Source organism: Phasianus colchicus, chromosome 1 (genome assembly GCF_987193195.1).
Source record: "Phasianus colchicus chromosome 1, bPhaCol1.hap1.1, whole genome shotgun sequence".
NCBI lineage: Eukaryota > Metazoa > Chordata > Aves > Galliformes > Phasianidae > Phasianus > Phasianus colchicus.
In genome coordinates, this window is record NC_143436.1 from 69,586,440 (window position 1) to 69,602,935 (window position 16,496).

Sequence of the window (16,496 nt, forward strand, 5' to 3'; positions counted from 1 at the left end):
GCGTGGCGGGCGGAGCCTCAGCGCGCTGTGAGGCGCGGCTGTGGGCTTCTGCTCTGCTGCGTGGTGCTGCTGAACGCGTTCGCTTTTCAGTAAAACTTGCTGGTTAAGAAAGCGTCTAACTCACTGAGCTCCTTAAGTGGAGAGCGAACATCAGTGTCACGTTGAAGAAATTGTTCGCTGCTCGTCTTATGTTGCTGGAGTGATGTGTGATACAGAGTAGCTAGCACAGCAGTCCTTTCTCCACGTAATCGGTTATCGTGAGGCAGATCTCTGTCAAAGAGCTGTGGTACCCTGGTCGGACACTGAGGGTATAAAGAGATGAGCATCCATGCTGTAACCATACGCTGCCGCTCTAGCACGATCCCCAGGCTGAGTATCTGAATAAAAGACACAGGCCGATCTTCCCCTGTCCACCCCACCATGTGCTGTGCTCCCACATGGTCACAGCACTAAGGAGACCTGCCTGACTGAGCAACAGAATGTCAAAAACCAGCTGCCTTAACTGGGTTCCCGCTACGCGTCTCTATGATTGTAGATATTTCTGCTAACATTGTAGTTTGGAGAAAGGATGTTTGTGGTGGAGATCTCACCCCGGCGTTACAAAAAGCGGGGACTGGACTGCTCACAGCTCTCACAGGGATTTTCATTGCTACAAAAGCTCCCAGAGCCACCCTTCTCTCAGCTATTGCTGTGCCATAGGCTCACTACAGGATGTGTACTATGGATACACACACCCTCATGCGCAGCCTGTATCGTGTATACCAAGTAACAAGACTTGTTTTTTCCTTAAGCAGACCCAGTAAGAGAAGTAGGATATCTTTTCATTTCCTTGTTCAGTAGAGCTGCACTGAGCATGCCTTGTCCGGGGGGAATGTGATCCTGCTCCAACAGATTTACATAACCTTGTTTTTGCCAAGTGCAGGCAGGTGTTTTCTCACTGCCTGTTTGCACCTCCACCTCACTTTGGGCAGGACTTCTGGCCACTGGCCAGCTGTCTGTGTTTCCAGGCTGTTTGGGTGACTGTGCAGGTCAGGCAGGTCAAAACTGTTGCTGGTGAACTCCAAGTAATAATAAAATGCAGTCAGAATCACTGGGATTAAGAGCAGTGAGATTCTGAGATGTGGAAGCAACAATAAATTGTATTTATCCCCTTGCTTTATCTAATGAGGTTTTATTTGCCTGCAGCTCAGCCTGTTCTGCTGTTTTTCCACCAGGAGTGTATCTATCTCCTGCAGCAGGGATCAGAGTCCAGCACTTGCCCATTTCACATCACCTCCTCAGCTGCAGGGCTACACAACAAGGCTTTCAGGAGCAAGTATTCCTATCCCACATCACTGATCGCTTGTGATGCCAAGGCAGTAGCCCTGCTGTCACCTCTCATTACAAAAGCAGGTACCTGTTGATAATATCTGTAAAGCAAAAGTTACCTCAGAATATTATTCTGATTGTTTTCTTAGGAATAGGGACTGATTTGTGGCACCCGAACAATGCAGCCCTTACCGAGACAAAGTGCTTGTTGAATTTGACAGGGTGTTTTGCATAAGTGTTTACAAAGAATCAGGGAGATAAAAAAAAAAAAAAAACAACCAAAAATTGACCTTACTAATTTTACTCCTGTCTGAAGTAATAGGATCCAACCTTCCAGTATTATTTGCAGGGGTCCAACCCAAGCAGCTAGGGTGCCACTTTGTTACAGCAGTCCCCATGACTTGCCCACTACAGCCTCATTTAAATTCTGCCCTGCAGCAGCCAGATTGGCTACTAAATAAATGTCCATCTGCATATTTTGTCGAGTGTGGTGTGTATTTAATTCTGTTATTAGTATTTTCTTTTTTTTAACACAGCAACATTTGTAGTAAAACTAGTCTGTAGCTACTTAGGGGAGAGCACCCCTCTGAGCTCACCTAGCAATATGATAGAAAGAAATTTGTTGGGGTGTTAGGCAGCAACGGCAGCAGGAGAAAGCAGACGCAACCCATGTTGTCTTCATGAGCTGCAGGAGCTCAGATATGGCTCCATGAAACAGAGGAAGAAAGAAAATTTGCTCTGACAGGGAAGTATCTCTGGAAAGTCCTCCAGGATTGTACAGGACAGACCCCTTTTGAGTCAGCCATGATTGGTGGCTGAACAAAGATGAAAGTAAGGCTATGCTAAGTATGCCTTCATTTATCCGCTGGGTCGCTCCAGAGTGCCATTCATCAGGCCAGGTGTCAAAATCATGCTTTGTGAGCTTGTTGGGAAGTCATAGCAATTGCCTTACCAGGCAATGCTTATTTCAGAATCTTGTACTCAAATGCACATTGTCATGACTGCGGAACTGGCTTTTACCTTTGTACACAGGTACTTCGTTACCAATAATTAATTTGACTTGTGATGACCTTGAGGAACTTCTGGGTTCAAGTCTTCTGTCTTTGATAGGAGCTGACTTTTCATATTAGTCCATCAAAGATCTGGAGCAGATAAAGACATCTGAGCACCATCTCACGTGTTCTGTCATGAGGCATTGTCTTTAGTCTGATAGAAGTGATGCTCTGTCTTCTTGGAATGTAATTAGAATGATTGCTATTATTACCTAAATTGACTGCTATTAGCTGAAAAAAGCAGTAAATGATTTTTGCAGCCAGTCAGAATGTAACTGTCTCTTTATGCTTTTTAAAGCTGTCACACCGATACCAATAGTCATCAGTCATACTATTTATGTCACATACAATGTATGTATTATCATATGATAAATGCTTTCTGTTAACAAGATAAGCTACTTAAATGAGAGTATCAGTAGAATACCACGCACCGTGGTGATGTGTCAGGTCTCCTGACTGCCCCACATAGGTGGCTGCTGCACCACTAACAATGTTCTGCAGATGGCATTGATCTGTTAACAGGTGCTGCTGAGTGACAAACCTCGCCTTTCGTCAACTGACTTATTAACATTTGTGATTTTTGTCTGGTCCAGCATGCTTCAGTGACAACTTGCATTTGTTGGACTGCAAAGATGATCTAAATCATATTTAATAGAGTTAGTGATATCACTGCGGATGCTCTACGTTCTATTCGGTCCATTAGCACCCAGTTTTGGATCAAACAAATAATGGATTGCGTAACTGTAATTATGATATCTAAAAGTCAGCAGAAGGAGGACCTGGGCAAATGCAGTATTTCTACAGCAGGGCTAGAGTGGAGAAAAGACACTCTTGATCTCTCCTTAAATCAATGTTTTGGGTGCAAAGCATGGTTTCCTCTCTATGCAGACCTCAGAAAGACAGCTTATATTTGGAAGTCACTGCTCTCATCAGCAGCTTGTGATGGTAAGAGCCCGTTAGGCCACCATCTGAAGAGAGCTTCCTTCCACCTGAGTGAGATAAACAGAGTTACATAAGAATTATTTTAAGAAATTGTTAAAAGTCCTGGGGGAAAGCTGACACGTCACTTCGGTCTGTCCATGACTCAGTATCCCAGCACAGAGCTCGTGGTTTGACAAGAAAGAAAATGCTCTCTGTTGCATGAAGATGCAAACTAGATTTCAAAATATAGATGTTATCAAGAAGATGATTTGTCTTCTGATTCTTATCTACTTTACATTGGTGTGTTGAACCTTACATGAATACACGTGAGTATACGTGAACAAATGGCAGCAAAGATATCCATTCCATTTTATGTTTATTATGAAAGTGATTTTAACAAAAGTTTTATTACATGCTTTGTTTTGAGCTTTGACATAGAAAACAAAGCTATTAATATACAGAGGTAAAAGGAAGTGTATTTTCTTATAAGGTACATTTACAACAACGTTTTCTACTACGAATCTGACAGTATTTTTAAAATATTGGTAAAGCTTAGATCACGGTATTTTATTTTCTAAGTATCAAATTTTGTACAGTTATTCACTATCTTTGTTCTAAACTACCATGATACATTTCATATGGAAATAGCTGTTTGTACATAATTTACATTGATAATAAAGCTTAGAAGTCCCAGCAGCATCTACAAGGGTTTCATTCAAAATGTCACTCATGCCCACTATTCAGATTTAGCCAATTGGTACAGTAACCAATATTATGCATCTGGGTATTTTTTTCTAAGATCTAGCCTACCAGAAATTCCTATTTAATAGGCAATGGGTAAGATCACAGTGAACCTAATGCAGGTAAAACTCCCACAGTGGCAGTTTTGCCTAGAAAAGGCTCTATGATCTGACTCAATATGTTGATTTATCACTTCCACTGCTACCTAGAGCACAGAGATACCATGCCTTTCCTTATCTTTGTGCTATATCGGGGCATAATTTCTGAATTCCCTTTTTTTCCTGAATTTTGTGTAGTTTCTTATTCTAATAAGAACTACCACTAAATACATATTCTTTATACGTTTTGAAAATGGTAAGCACTTCCGAATGACGCTTGATAGTCAATTCAGTGAAAACTAGCAGGTTAAGTTGTCCCAGAAAACTCTTTCCGTGACACCAGTGTGGCTGCAGAAACAACAAGAGCAGTCATGCAGCAGAATGAATCTGACTACTGACCATGTGCACACCAGTGCCCTGTAAGTACCTTTTTAATTATCTGTTGGCTATCTGCTGCTGTCAATGCGAATTAGTGGCCTTTCTAAGGTATAAAACATAGAAAACAATATTTACAAAATAAAATTAATTAAAAAAAGTAACAAGAACAAACTAAAAAAAGATATTTTCACAATCATTAAAATTTACTTAAGCAAAGCCACTTCTTTTCCTAGATACTGAGAAATTCAGCTAAAGTTGAATTGCAATTGTCTGTATATCTTTAAACTTGTTATTTCTGTTTTCTGAATACAGGTGGTTTAAATTATTACATCTACAGGTACTTCTGTACATTTTACTCTTGTATATTACATATTAAACTTTATAGATTAAAAGTTTAGTGATGAAACAATAAATAAATGAAATAACAAACTGGAATTGTACATATTCAGGTACTCAGATAACACATTTTTTCCTTAAGAGTTTATTTCCCAGTTTGTTTCTATTCAGATGAAAAGTGTTGTGACAAAGCATGAGACTTTTCTCCAAACTGAAGTAGGATACCAAGGAATAAGTTTCTATTACCTTACAGAATTCCATAAATTCTTCATGGAGACAAAAGTCTTTTTTTTTCTTTCCGCAAGTGCTTACGACAGTCTCTCATCCTAGAAAACTATTTCATTAATGTCTCAAAGTATTGAGAGTCCATAGAACTTCTCCAATCACTACCATTCCTGTCAAACAGTGGTTTTAAACTATAGAAAAAAAAATGCAACTACTCAAAATAATGACACAGGTACACATACCAGCATGTTGCTCACTCCCACCATGCAAAAAATGGAAAATCCAGACCCCTCAGTTGGCTGAGAAATTTGCCACTGAATTTAGTTATTGAATATTTCACTCCAGTTCTTTTTTTAAGAGCACTTAAAGGTATTTAGAGTCCAGACATAAGTACTCTCACAGGCCAGTTAGGTTTTGCTGTCCAAGACCAGGCAGTAGTTCCTTAGAAGAATCCTACCACCGTTTTAGCTCCTGAAGATTAGAACTGGGTTGTTTAGAGATAGGACTAATCTGACAAATTTGAATCTGTTGGGCACACTAACAAGGGGGTCTGGAGTGGAGGGTAAACTTTCTTATTTGAATGTTTAATGCCTGGAAGCATGTTTCTTGTTCATGTGGCATCTGCTCTTTCTGTGTGTAGATGGAGGACTACAGCTGATCTTTGCTCCTTCAAAACCATCTGGCAAATCAAAACACAGCCTTTGAAAACTCTGCAGCCAAACATGTCTTTATTTAAGCTAGTCTAAAACTAATCTAAAGTAAATTAAAATGAGCTTACTAAGATAAGCCTACTTAAAACTAATGCAAAACTGATGTGTAGGAAGGATCAGTCTAAATCTTCAGTACATCCAATACTGTAGTTTAATTTTACTGTACGGAGGAAGCATAAGAAAATAAATTTCTTATGGAAAGTTGGTTGTTAGGTAAAATTCTACTAAATAATGAGGAAGGAAAGTAGGCAGAAAAATGGGCTGAAAGTTAGTGAAGTCTTCTTTCAGTCCAGTTTCAGTGACCTAAATCTTGAGGCAGAATAAATCTTGCTATTGCAGCAAGATAGAAGTGGCAATCTTCTACTGAGCAGAGAATCCTGGTGCTTCCTTGTACTCAAATGACACACAGGAACACCCTGCCCACAGCAATCACTAACAAGCACTTTCAAAGCATGACTTAGGGCTTGATTAGCAATTTCTGATTGTTGCAATCTCCTGGATCACAGCAGGTGTGCAGGCTGTTATTTGATGAGAATGCCTAGGTAAGATTCATCATCACCTCACTAAAAATAAGTGCAGTATTTAAAGCAGGAAGAGAGGCTTAAAATGTTAAGTGCTACAGGTGCAGCTTTTAAGTGTATAGGCGTTTGCAAATTGAAAATAAGAAGCTTGGTTTGTTTGTGGAATTGTGTAATTGCAAATGGGTACTTCTTCAGCCTTCCTGCAGTGACACAAACATGTTGTTGTACATGGCCTGTACACAACATGGCATTTGTGACAGTAGATACAGGTCTGTATTTATTGAAAGTGTTTAAATGCAATATTTCACATTTAGGCTAAAAGCCAGAATTTGCTATTCTGCCATGTACCAATTCATTTTATGAAGCTATTTGTCTTAAAGCAGGCAATATTCCTCCTGGTATGTTTTTTAATTCCCAACTTTGACTAAATCATTCCTTGTTACTGCATAATAACAATATGCTCCCTGGCTTTCACTCTGTAGAGTGAAAACATTCTACATGATATAAACAAAAGAAGAGCTCAGCTCACTGTCTGTGTGCTGAATACCAGTTTCTTTAACTGTCAAGTATGAAAAACTCTTATGCCCTTTTGAAATTAGTAAGATATTTTTAAGTGAGATTTGTCAAAACATTTCTTTCTTTTAGAGCTCATGCAAAAAATATATGCTGTCATAAAAATCAGCTGAAATGGGTTCAGACACTACTATATACCACTTGTTGTTACTTTTTTTCATGAGAAATTTGCACATCCAATGGCTTTTCTATGCAGAGCTGTAAGCATTCAAACTTGGCTTATTTTCTAAATATATCACATATGAAACTCCTATATATTCACTGTATGTTTTTCAAGGCCAAATTGTTCTTTCTTTCACAGCAACACAAAGTCTGCATATGCTCCAGAAGTCACTGAGAGCCCTGTCCTGACCGTGGAATCCCTGCCCTGCTGTGGCTCCAGGGAGCTCACATGCACCTCTGAGGCTGCCTGAACCAGACGAAACACAATATCTGTCTAATGTGGTTGAAAGTCAGTCAGAGTTGTACCACAGCAAACTGAAGACAGTCCTATACGTATTCACTGCTCACAACTGCACCAAGGTCCCACTAACAGTGGCCACGACCAAGACAAGTCTGTGCCACAGTCTCTGTCTGGCACTGGATTCCTCATGGAAAACGTTATGGTGCTGCCAGTAGTCTATGGACCTTTAAGGCAATTACCTTCAGCTCTTTTCTAAAGAGGAAGCTTGGCCTGCATGACAACTGTGGCGTTATGCCCACAATCATGAGTTGCTAAGCAGAAGTTTAGAAGCGATTTTGCAAAACTCACTGCACAGCATCAGGTTTCCAAAGCTCACTTATTGAAGCCAACAATACTACAGATCACTGTTCAACAAATGAAGAAGTTACTTTTCTTCATAAATTTAGTGATCTTTGTTTAGAATTCTGAACAATTCCCAAGCATCTTTCAGCAGCACGTCTTAAATTCTGACCAGTTCTAATCATTCTGGATAGGCCTATCAGACTTTGAGATATTGTTTGGTTGAAATAGTTTCTTTGCTATGGCCTTATACGTGATTATCTAGAAAGATTTCTGTTATTTTTAGGATTTATATTTTTTTCTACAAATTACTTCTGGTAAGGGAAAAAGATACACATAACTTCTTTAATTCTGGGCATACACTGAATCTGGTACTGACGTGGTCTCCTTCAAATTTCCACCTTTAGTAATCCATCACAAATATTTAAGAAAAGTAATTGTAACATCTTCACAAAAAAAAATAATAATAATAAACAGCCTTTAAAAGAGGACATTTCTGACTTTTATGGAGATGTTACATTTGGAAACAAAGGTTAATATATAAATATATAGAGATTAAAGAGAATGTTATTCAAAGAACACAATCCATGCATGAAAAAAAGGAATTAGACTAAGCTGAAACTGTTCAGGCACAGAAAGAAAAAAATTATGGTCTTCAACAGAGAGGGAAAGAAGGCAAGTAAAAATACAAGATGGCCAAGTAGAAAAACACAACTGAATATTTAATGTGTCTCTTAGAAACAAAATAGGCAACCACTCAAAGCCAACAGAAAACAACTTTGTAAATTTAAACAGCACTTGCTTAAAGACAAAAAAAGTGTAAGAAGTACAAGGAGTTAGCCTTATCTACCCTTAATGCTTTCTTTGAGAGCATCCAAGAGTATTTTAAACTACAAGATAGATGTGCAAAAAAAAAAAAAAAAAAAAAGCAATTACATGTGTCTTTCTGAAAGGATGTTGGCATGATAGTTAATTTATGCACATCATAATCTTGTGGGATCAGAAGGGAAATGATACAAAAGAGGAAGGGACTTAAAAATAAAGAAGCTGAAATGCCAATAAAAATAGCTACTCTCTCACTGAATTCTGTGATTCTGTGAAATTAGCCCTTGTGCCAGAAAACAGGAGGAAACATGGGATTTATCATCATCTTAGACCCCAGGTACTCATCACAGTGTGAGGAGGACCTGACCACAAGGTCAGTGCTCTCTTACAGACTGCACAGTCCCAGCAGTTGATGGGCACAGTGACTCCAAGCCTCCGATTGCAGGACCCGTCCTCCAACCCATCAAACTGGGCTACAAAACTGTGTTCCTGCACTGTTCTTTTGCAGTTTGGGCCTGTGGCAGAGGTATGTCCCCAGCATTTTAGAGATGGCAGATCTAAAAAAAAAAATCCTCCTTGGTGAGCTCCTCACAAGTGCACTGTCCTCAGGTGTAACTGTCTGCTGTGTGGGTCACCCAAGGAAGATACAATAACTGCCCCCTTCCTGGACAGCAGTCACATCTAAACTGATGCTATTTTTCTTGGAATAATGTGTTAAAAGAGAATGCCCAAAAGTAAACCATTATCCTGTGTTATAAAACTCCAGAAAAGTTTGTGTTAATAGAAGTGACAAGCGCTTGGAGAAGTCATTGGATCATCTAAGCAAAGTTACAAATAGATATAAGTACATAGTGTGTGTGGGAGTAAAGATTTAAGCATGAATAATATTTACAGTAACTAAAGATAACATTACTAATGTACCCACAAATAGAAGTATATATTTATATATTTATATATTGTACTCATTTAGATGCTCTATTAACGGAAAGAAAAACAGACTACCAGTTTTGTTGATGTTGTTCCTTTCTCATCTGTTCTATTGTAACTGCCTCCAAAGGAACCAACTGATGGATAGAATTCCATAGCTCGATCCATTTCAATGCAGTAATGTACAGTGGCAAACCTCTGAAGAAGTTTAGAAGAGGAGAGATGAAAACATAAGCACAGGGGACTTAATTGTACAGGATTCATAAAACAAAATTATACATCTGATTCTTTTTTTTTTTTTTTACTCCTTTTTCTTCCCTTTTGATTTCTACTTGGTCAGAGGTTCCACTAAGCCACAAATGAGAAGTAACAAAATTTAAATTGTTTTGTTTTCTTCTAAACTTCAAGTGCAATTCAAAATCCAAATCTTATTCATACTACATACCTCTTACTACAACAGAACCTACTGGTAGGTAGTTTCATCAGATTTGAATAGATGACTTCTTTGCTTTGCAGAAAATTATTTTTGATGGAAAATAAAAAAAAAAAAAACAGAAAGAATATTTTTACACAATGTAGTTTCAAATGGAAAGTGAAGATACACAAGTGCAGACACAAATTTGGATCTTCACTCAAGGATCCACAATATTTTTTCTGTAGTAAAAATCTCACTCAGAACATTGATGTTTAATGATTATAAAACATTATAGGCATTTTTCAATATACAACTGAAAATAAAGACTGCAGAAAAGAGCCTTTAAATTACCAAATGTTTCTACTACGGAGGAAAGACATTATTCAACAGGAATGCAAAAAAACCTCAAACTGAATACCACTATTTATACGGTCGTAGAAATCTGGAAACTTTTGATCGCAATAGTTTTATAAATGATCTTGGAAACATCTCTTTTGACTCTTGTGCTGTGTACTTGAAATAGTTTTGTGGGTGTGCCAGTACGTCAAAGAGAGCTTTAATCAGTTTCTTGTCCTGTGGGAGACAACATACATATTACATAAAAACACTGTTGGGATTTAGTTTATGCTCACCTATCATAATTAACGAACAACAATCAGCTTTTTTCTTTTGGTAGAACTTGATTCTGGCTAAAGCAGTGTAAGGAAACTGCTCCTAAATGTTGGTGTGGGTTTTTATACTGTGTCTACTATGTTTTCAGATTTTTTTTCTTCCTCTTTTTTTCCTTTTTTTTTTTCTCCCCTGCAAGTTCTGTTCCTGGAAGATACTGAATCGAGAGGGCAGCAGTTGGGTTAACCACAAACTGGCTGTAGAAGTCAGGCAGTATGGCAAGCTGCCTCTGTCGGCCCTTCCAGCCTCTTCAGTGGTGTTGCTCAGGACCTTCCTTCCACAAGAAAGAAAGAAGGCTGGTCTTCAGCAAACCTGAGCTCTTTAAGGAGCCTCTCCTGTATTTTGGTAAAGCCTTGTTTCAGGGAATCAGCTGAGCCTGTGCCTGAAACCTGAGTTACCTGAAAGATCCAGTGAGTGAATACTCACAGGGTTGGGGCAGGGACAGCCAGGAAAGCTGGTTCTAAGCCTTACATTTAGCAGGTTAAAATTTGCTTTCTGAGCAGCTTTACATACATATATATTTAAGTTTAAATTAATTAGATGTTATATGTGGCAACACAGCAGCCTTTCTCCACAGTTCTCTCCTTTTGAAAACCATTTATCTTGCCTTTTGAAAATCCTTTCATGAACAGCCTACAACACTACATTACGGTTATATCTTGTTAAGGCAGGACAGTAGTTTAGGTAGATATATTTTTAATGCACAGGAAATTCTAATTTATTATTGAAAAAACTAATGTAAACATATGCCATACTGAGGCTGAAGAAGACTCAGGTTATTCATTTTTGTAACATACAATCACATTAGCATATGTTTCATTTAGTTCTTGCTTCAGCAAAGGATGTAGATGTGTGCTTAGCCCAACTGAGCTGCTGATTTTGTTTTACTTCAAATACCAGCATAAAACTCTGAAAAGAGAGAATCTCATTCGTCATCACAGTGGAAGTTTAAATTTCACAATCCTATGAGGGTAATGAGTGCTATCTTGGAAAAATCTTTAGTAAAAGGAATCCTTGGTTAGCCTCAGATAAAAAAGAATTTTCATACCTTTAGAATTTCTTGATGATTTTCTGATGCATATAATCGTCCATCCCGAACAATATCCTCTATTAGTTGTTGGTAATCCTCTGAAAAATAAAGATCAGTGAGTGACTGTTTGTGATATCCTTTGGGAGGATAACAGACAGATAGGCACTCATTATCTAGACTTCCTCTTAGAGATAAAGATGAGAAATTGAGTATTCAGTTCATTATTCAGTGACTCTCTTCCTGCTGTGGTCTAATCTAATCACAGTAAAATGTAGAGTTCTGTACTGAACAGTAACTTTCAATTCTCTATGTGAATATTGACTTACCCTCAGAAAGCTACTCCCTCCACATAACAGTGCTTTATTATCTACATTTTATAAATGAAGAAACAAGATCACAGATATGAAATAACTGTCAAAGGCTGCATACAACACAGACAGCTGCCAAAGGTATCATGAAAAAGTCTTAATTTTGTTAAAACAGAAATCAGCCCAAAGTCCAAAATATACAGTTTAATGCATATTTCTATATGATGAGCTAGAATGGTCTAAAATGTGTTGAATTTATGGAAGTGGCTAGTTAAAGGGTATTTCCTTTGGCATGCCTGCTTTTCTTTGTTGAACTTGTGATGTTATTAATATATATTTTTAATGACTGTGTTGATTATCATTAGGGCTTGATGAAGGGGCTTCCTGAAATGTACAGCAATTAATAGTTTTCTCATTACGCATATGATAAATGACCATTAAAGAGAGTCTCATTGAATTCCTTGTAAGTTTAAAGAATTCTGTGTAACTTGCCATCTGTCTTTCAAACATTAGGAAAAGAAATAAATATAAAATCAGGTATCATTTATAACCAGTTGTAAAGAATTTGAAAGTAATGGACAGAAAAAGTTACATGAAGTTTTGTCTTCATTCTTCTCTCCCTGTCATCACACGATGGACAGATTCTGAAGGCCAGTGTTCTGCATTTCAAATGCAACACAAAGATGGAAAACAATCCCACTCTCACCATCATAAGTCACATAAGGGACTTGAAATCCTTTGCCACTGTTGCCTTCATTTGACTTGAACTGAATCCATAGCTTCCTTGATCTTGAAGTAAATGCAATAGGTCTCTCATAAGTCTGACACGTTTCGTATGTAGTAATTGAAGTAGGAGAAGCTAGGAAATATTAAATAAATAAATTTTATAAAGATAATTTCAAAGTCAGAAATGTCAAATTGACAAAACACTTCTCAGTTTACATATGCCTGTCAGCTTAAGGTTGGTTTTTTTTTGGTGACAGAAGGCATGTACTCTTTTATCTGCCTAAAAGAAGAAGGAAATTTTTCAACAAAGGTAATAAGAATCCTTCTCTTCTGTCCCAAGACAAGTTCATTTCTAACATTTGCAGAATTAGTATCAATATTACTCGCTCTGTGTACTACTGACCCCAGATAGACCAAAACAAGTCAGCTTCACCCCAGGCAGATGTGATAAACAGCTCCAAGAACTCCCAGTTTGGGGAAGTTAACCTGATAGCAGTAAGCAGTTACTCTCTGAAGAAGAGTTAATGTGAGTGTGCCCAGGCCAGTGACGTGCTACACTGCAAACCCAATGGCTGCAGGAACACCTCAGCCAGAGCACGGGAAGAAGAGCCTACAGATAGTTCTCACTTGGCATGGCTGATCACACCACCTGCCTGGCCTTGCCTTTATCTAACAGTGCAGCAATAAGTTCTCATAAGAATGTTGCTTTTGTTTGACAGTAGAAATGATAGTTGTTTCAGGAATCACAGAACATAGAATAGCTTAGGTTGGAAGGGACCTTTAAAGATCTTGTTCCAGTCCCCTTGCCATGGACAGGATTGCCACCCACCAGATCAGGCTGCCCAGAGCTGCATCCAACCTGGTCTTGAATGCCTCCCGGGATGGGGCATCTACAGCTTCTCTGGGCAACCTGTTCCAGTTCCTCACCACACTCTGAGTAAAGAATTTCTTCCTAATGTCCAGCCTAAATCTCTCTTCTCTTATTTTCAAGCCATTCCACCTCATCCTATCACTATCAGACTATAAAAAGTCAGTCCCTCTCTTGCTTATAAGTTCTCTTTATGTACTGACAGCTGCAATGAGTTTTCCATAGAGCCTTCTCCTCTCCAAGCTAAACTAACCCAGATCTCATAGCCTTTCTTTAGAGAAGACCTGCTCCAGCCCTTGAAGCATCTTTGTGGATCTATTCTGAACCTGCTCCAACAGCTTTAAATCTTTCTTGTGCTGGAGGCCCCAGACATGGACATAGTACACAGATGAAGGCTTACAAGGTGCAGAGTAGAGGGAGACAATCACCTTCCGTGCCCTGCTGGCTGCCCCTCTTTTGATGTAGCCCAGGATACAGTAGGCCTTCTGTGCCACAAGCACACACTGCTGGTTCACGTCCAGTTCTCGTCCACCATGACCCTCAACTCCTTCTTTGCAGAGCTGCTCTCAATGAGTTCTTTTCTCACTCGGTACACACTCCTGGCATTGCCCCAACCTAAGTGCAACACCCTGCACTTGGCCTTGTTGAGCCTCATTAGGTTCATGTGGGCTAACTTTTCAAGCCTGTACAGGTCCATCTGGATGGAATCCTTTCCTTCTGTTGTGTCAACTGCATTACTCAGCTTGGTGTCATCAAAGAAATTCCTGAGAGTGAACTCGATCCCTCGATAACTGTCTATGTTCTTGATAAAGTTGTTGAAGAGCACTGGTCTGAAGACAGATCCCTGGGGGACAACACTTGTGACCAACCCCCACCAGGACACAGAGCCGTTTACCACAACTCTCTGGCTGTGACCATCCAACCAATTCTTTATCCACTGAATAGACCAGCCTTCAGTCCATATCTCTCAAATCTAGAGATAAGGATGTGGTGTGGGACCACATCAAAGGTGTTGTGCAAGTCCAGGTAGATGACATCAGTTGCCCTTTCTTTGAAGGAATGACTGATGCTGTCACTCCATCATGGAATGCCACTAGATTCGCCCTTGGTGAAGCCATGCTGTTTGTGTCAGATCTTCTCCTCATCTTGCATGTGCCTTAACATCTCTTCCAGGAGGATCTGCTCCATGAACTTCCCAGGTACTGAGGTGAGACTCACTGGCCTGTAGTTCCCCATGTCTTCCTTTCTTACAAAAGATGTTAACCTTAAAAGTGATATTTACCTTTTCCCAATTAGCAAAGACTTTGCCTGACAGCCATGACTTTTCAAATATGATAGAGAGTGGCTTGGCAATCACATCAACAAGTTTCTTCAGGACCCTGAGATGCACTTCATTTGGCCTTATAAGAAAATCCCATAATAGCTGAATGAAGAAAAGTGGAAAATCTCTTCTGTGCACAGGGTTTACCCAGTATGCTATGTGAATCAAGGCCCATTTGATGCTACAGCACTTAGAGTTCCTACCATGTAAAGGTCTATACTATTCTCTCCTTACAGAGTTAGCTCCAATAAATAGCATTTTAAATGGTATCTTACAGAGACTAAGTACTTTTTTACTAGGATCATAATGGACCAGGATCAACCACTGTAAAACACCTGGCTGTAGGTTTGCAAAGAAAATACCATTTATACTAAAATAGAGCTAATAATTTGGGAATCATACAATTGTGAAGAGTTAAGATGACAAGCAAAGCTATCAGATTACTGAATAGATTTCACAACCCTCCTCACTTTCTGTTCATGTTGCCTGTGTAACTTGGGCTGATTACATTCACAGCACGCTCAGCAACTGGAAACTCACGACAACCACTGGAGGACTGTGAGCATGACTTTTACCTGCTCTGTGCAAATACTTCCGCAGAGCTAGAGCTTGTCTCAGCCCACATCTGTCTGTGTGTGCATAAGTGATATGACTGAATGGCAAGTGTGTCAGGGAGAAGCCTAGCTTAACATAACCACGCTGGTGAGAACATGCTGTATTATTCATACATACTATTGTGGTTGAGTCCATTCTTAAACTACAAGTAAGGGGATCCAACAGTAACTCTGGAACTGCGATCAGTTTTTTCACTGTTTTCACTGTATGGTGACTTTCCATAAAACATAATAAATATTTGTAAGGAATACATATGTGATGCCAAACACATAGTAATTGCAGATCATGTATCTGAAAAACTCCCTTCGTTTTTCAGTGCTGATATTGTGGTACTATTGTTGGTTCTCAAGTGAAAGCCAAATATTTCCCTGATCTGCCTGGCTTTAGTTACTGCTGGAACCACAGCTTGGGATGAGGACAACTAATTTGTTCTGCTACACTGTTTTGCTTTTAAAAAACAAATCTATACAGAAATATTTTTATTTTATCTACAGTGAGCAAGTTTCTTTTAGTACTCATCTGATATATAGAGCTGCCAACACGAGCCCTCAAGGATAAAAAAAAAGTCACAAAAATTGTTTTAGCAAGTGAAATATGCTATTTTATCAAGTAAAATACACTGTTTAAACAAAGTTCCATATAAAAAAATTGCTTTTCATGTTTGGTGCTTCTTGGAAATTTAACAACAGATCAGTAGAAGTTGGATGCCTATAAAGGATGGCAGGAGAAGTGTATCATAATGGTGTCTTAACTTCAGGAATAATCAAAGAAAGAATACAATACCTACTCCACATAAAGTTGGAAAAACTTGGATTTCTTGGAGGTGTCAGGTGTACCTACCCTGTGCCATGGCAAAGATTTAGCAATAATTGCAGCATTTACTCACAAAGGATAAGTAAGAGAATAATTTGTATAGATGTCAAGAGATATCTCCCCTAATCTAATTTAGCATTACTGCATTGACTTCTAGAATGGCAGTGATTTATCCCACATGATAATTGGGCTAGACAAAAGCTCATTAACTGCTTTGTGATTCAGCCAAGACTCTTGAATAATTAATATGTTAATTGTTATTGGTACAGTGTCCTGTTTTAACTTGCTGTGCCAGTTCATTCAACAGTCTTTTTAAAAACACTGAAAGTTGAGGACAATCATCCCTTCAGTACAAACTTCCCACTCAGACTGTT

General features: G+C 38.8%; 1 protein-coding gene across 5 annotated transcripts in view; it reads right to left on the reverse strand.

The window, feature by feature from the left end:
- Positions 1 to 3,614: 3,614 nt before the first annotated feature.
- SCUBE1 (signal peptide, CUB domain and EGF like domain containing 1) overlaps positions 3,615 to 16,496 on the reverse strand; it is a 202,773-nt gene continuing 189,891 nt past the window's right edge. For all 5 annotated transcript variants that reach the window (XM_031597213.2, XM_090146961.1, XM_090146972.1 and 2 more), the window contains 3 exons: positions 12,486 to 12,638; positions 11,490 to 11,569; positions 3,615 to 10,345 (listed from right to left, as the gene is read on the reverse strand). In XM_031597213.2, coding sequence (XP_031453073.1) covers positions 10,193 to 10,345; positions 11,490 to 11,569; positions 12,486 to 12,638 — 386 coding nt within the window. In that variant the 3' untranslated portion in view covers positions 3,615 to 10,192. The remainder of the gene's footprint in view (positions 10,346 to 11,489; positions 11,570 to 12,485; positions 12,639 to 16,496) is intronic.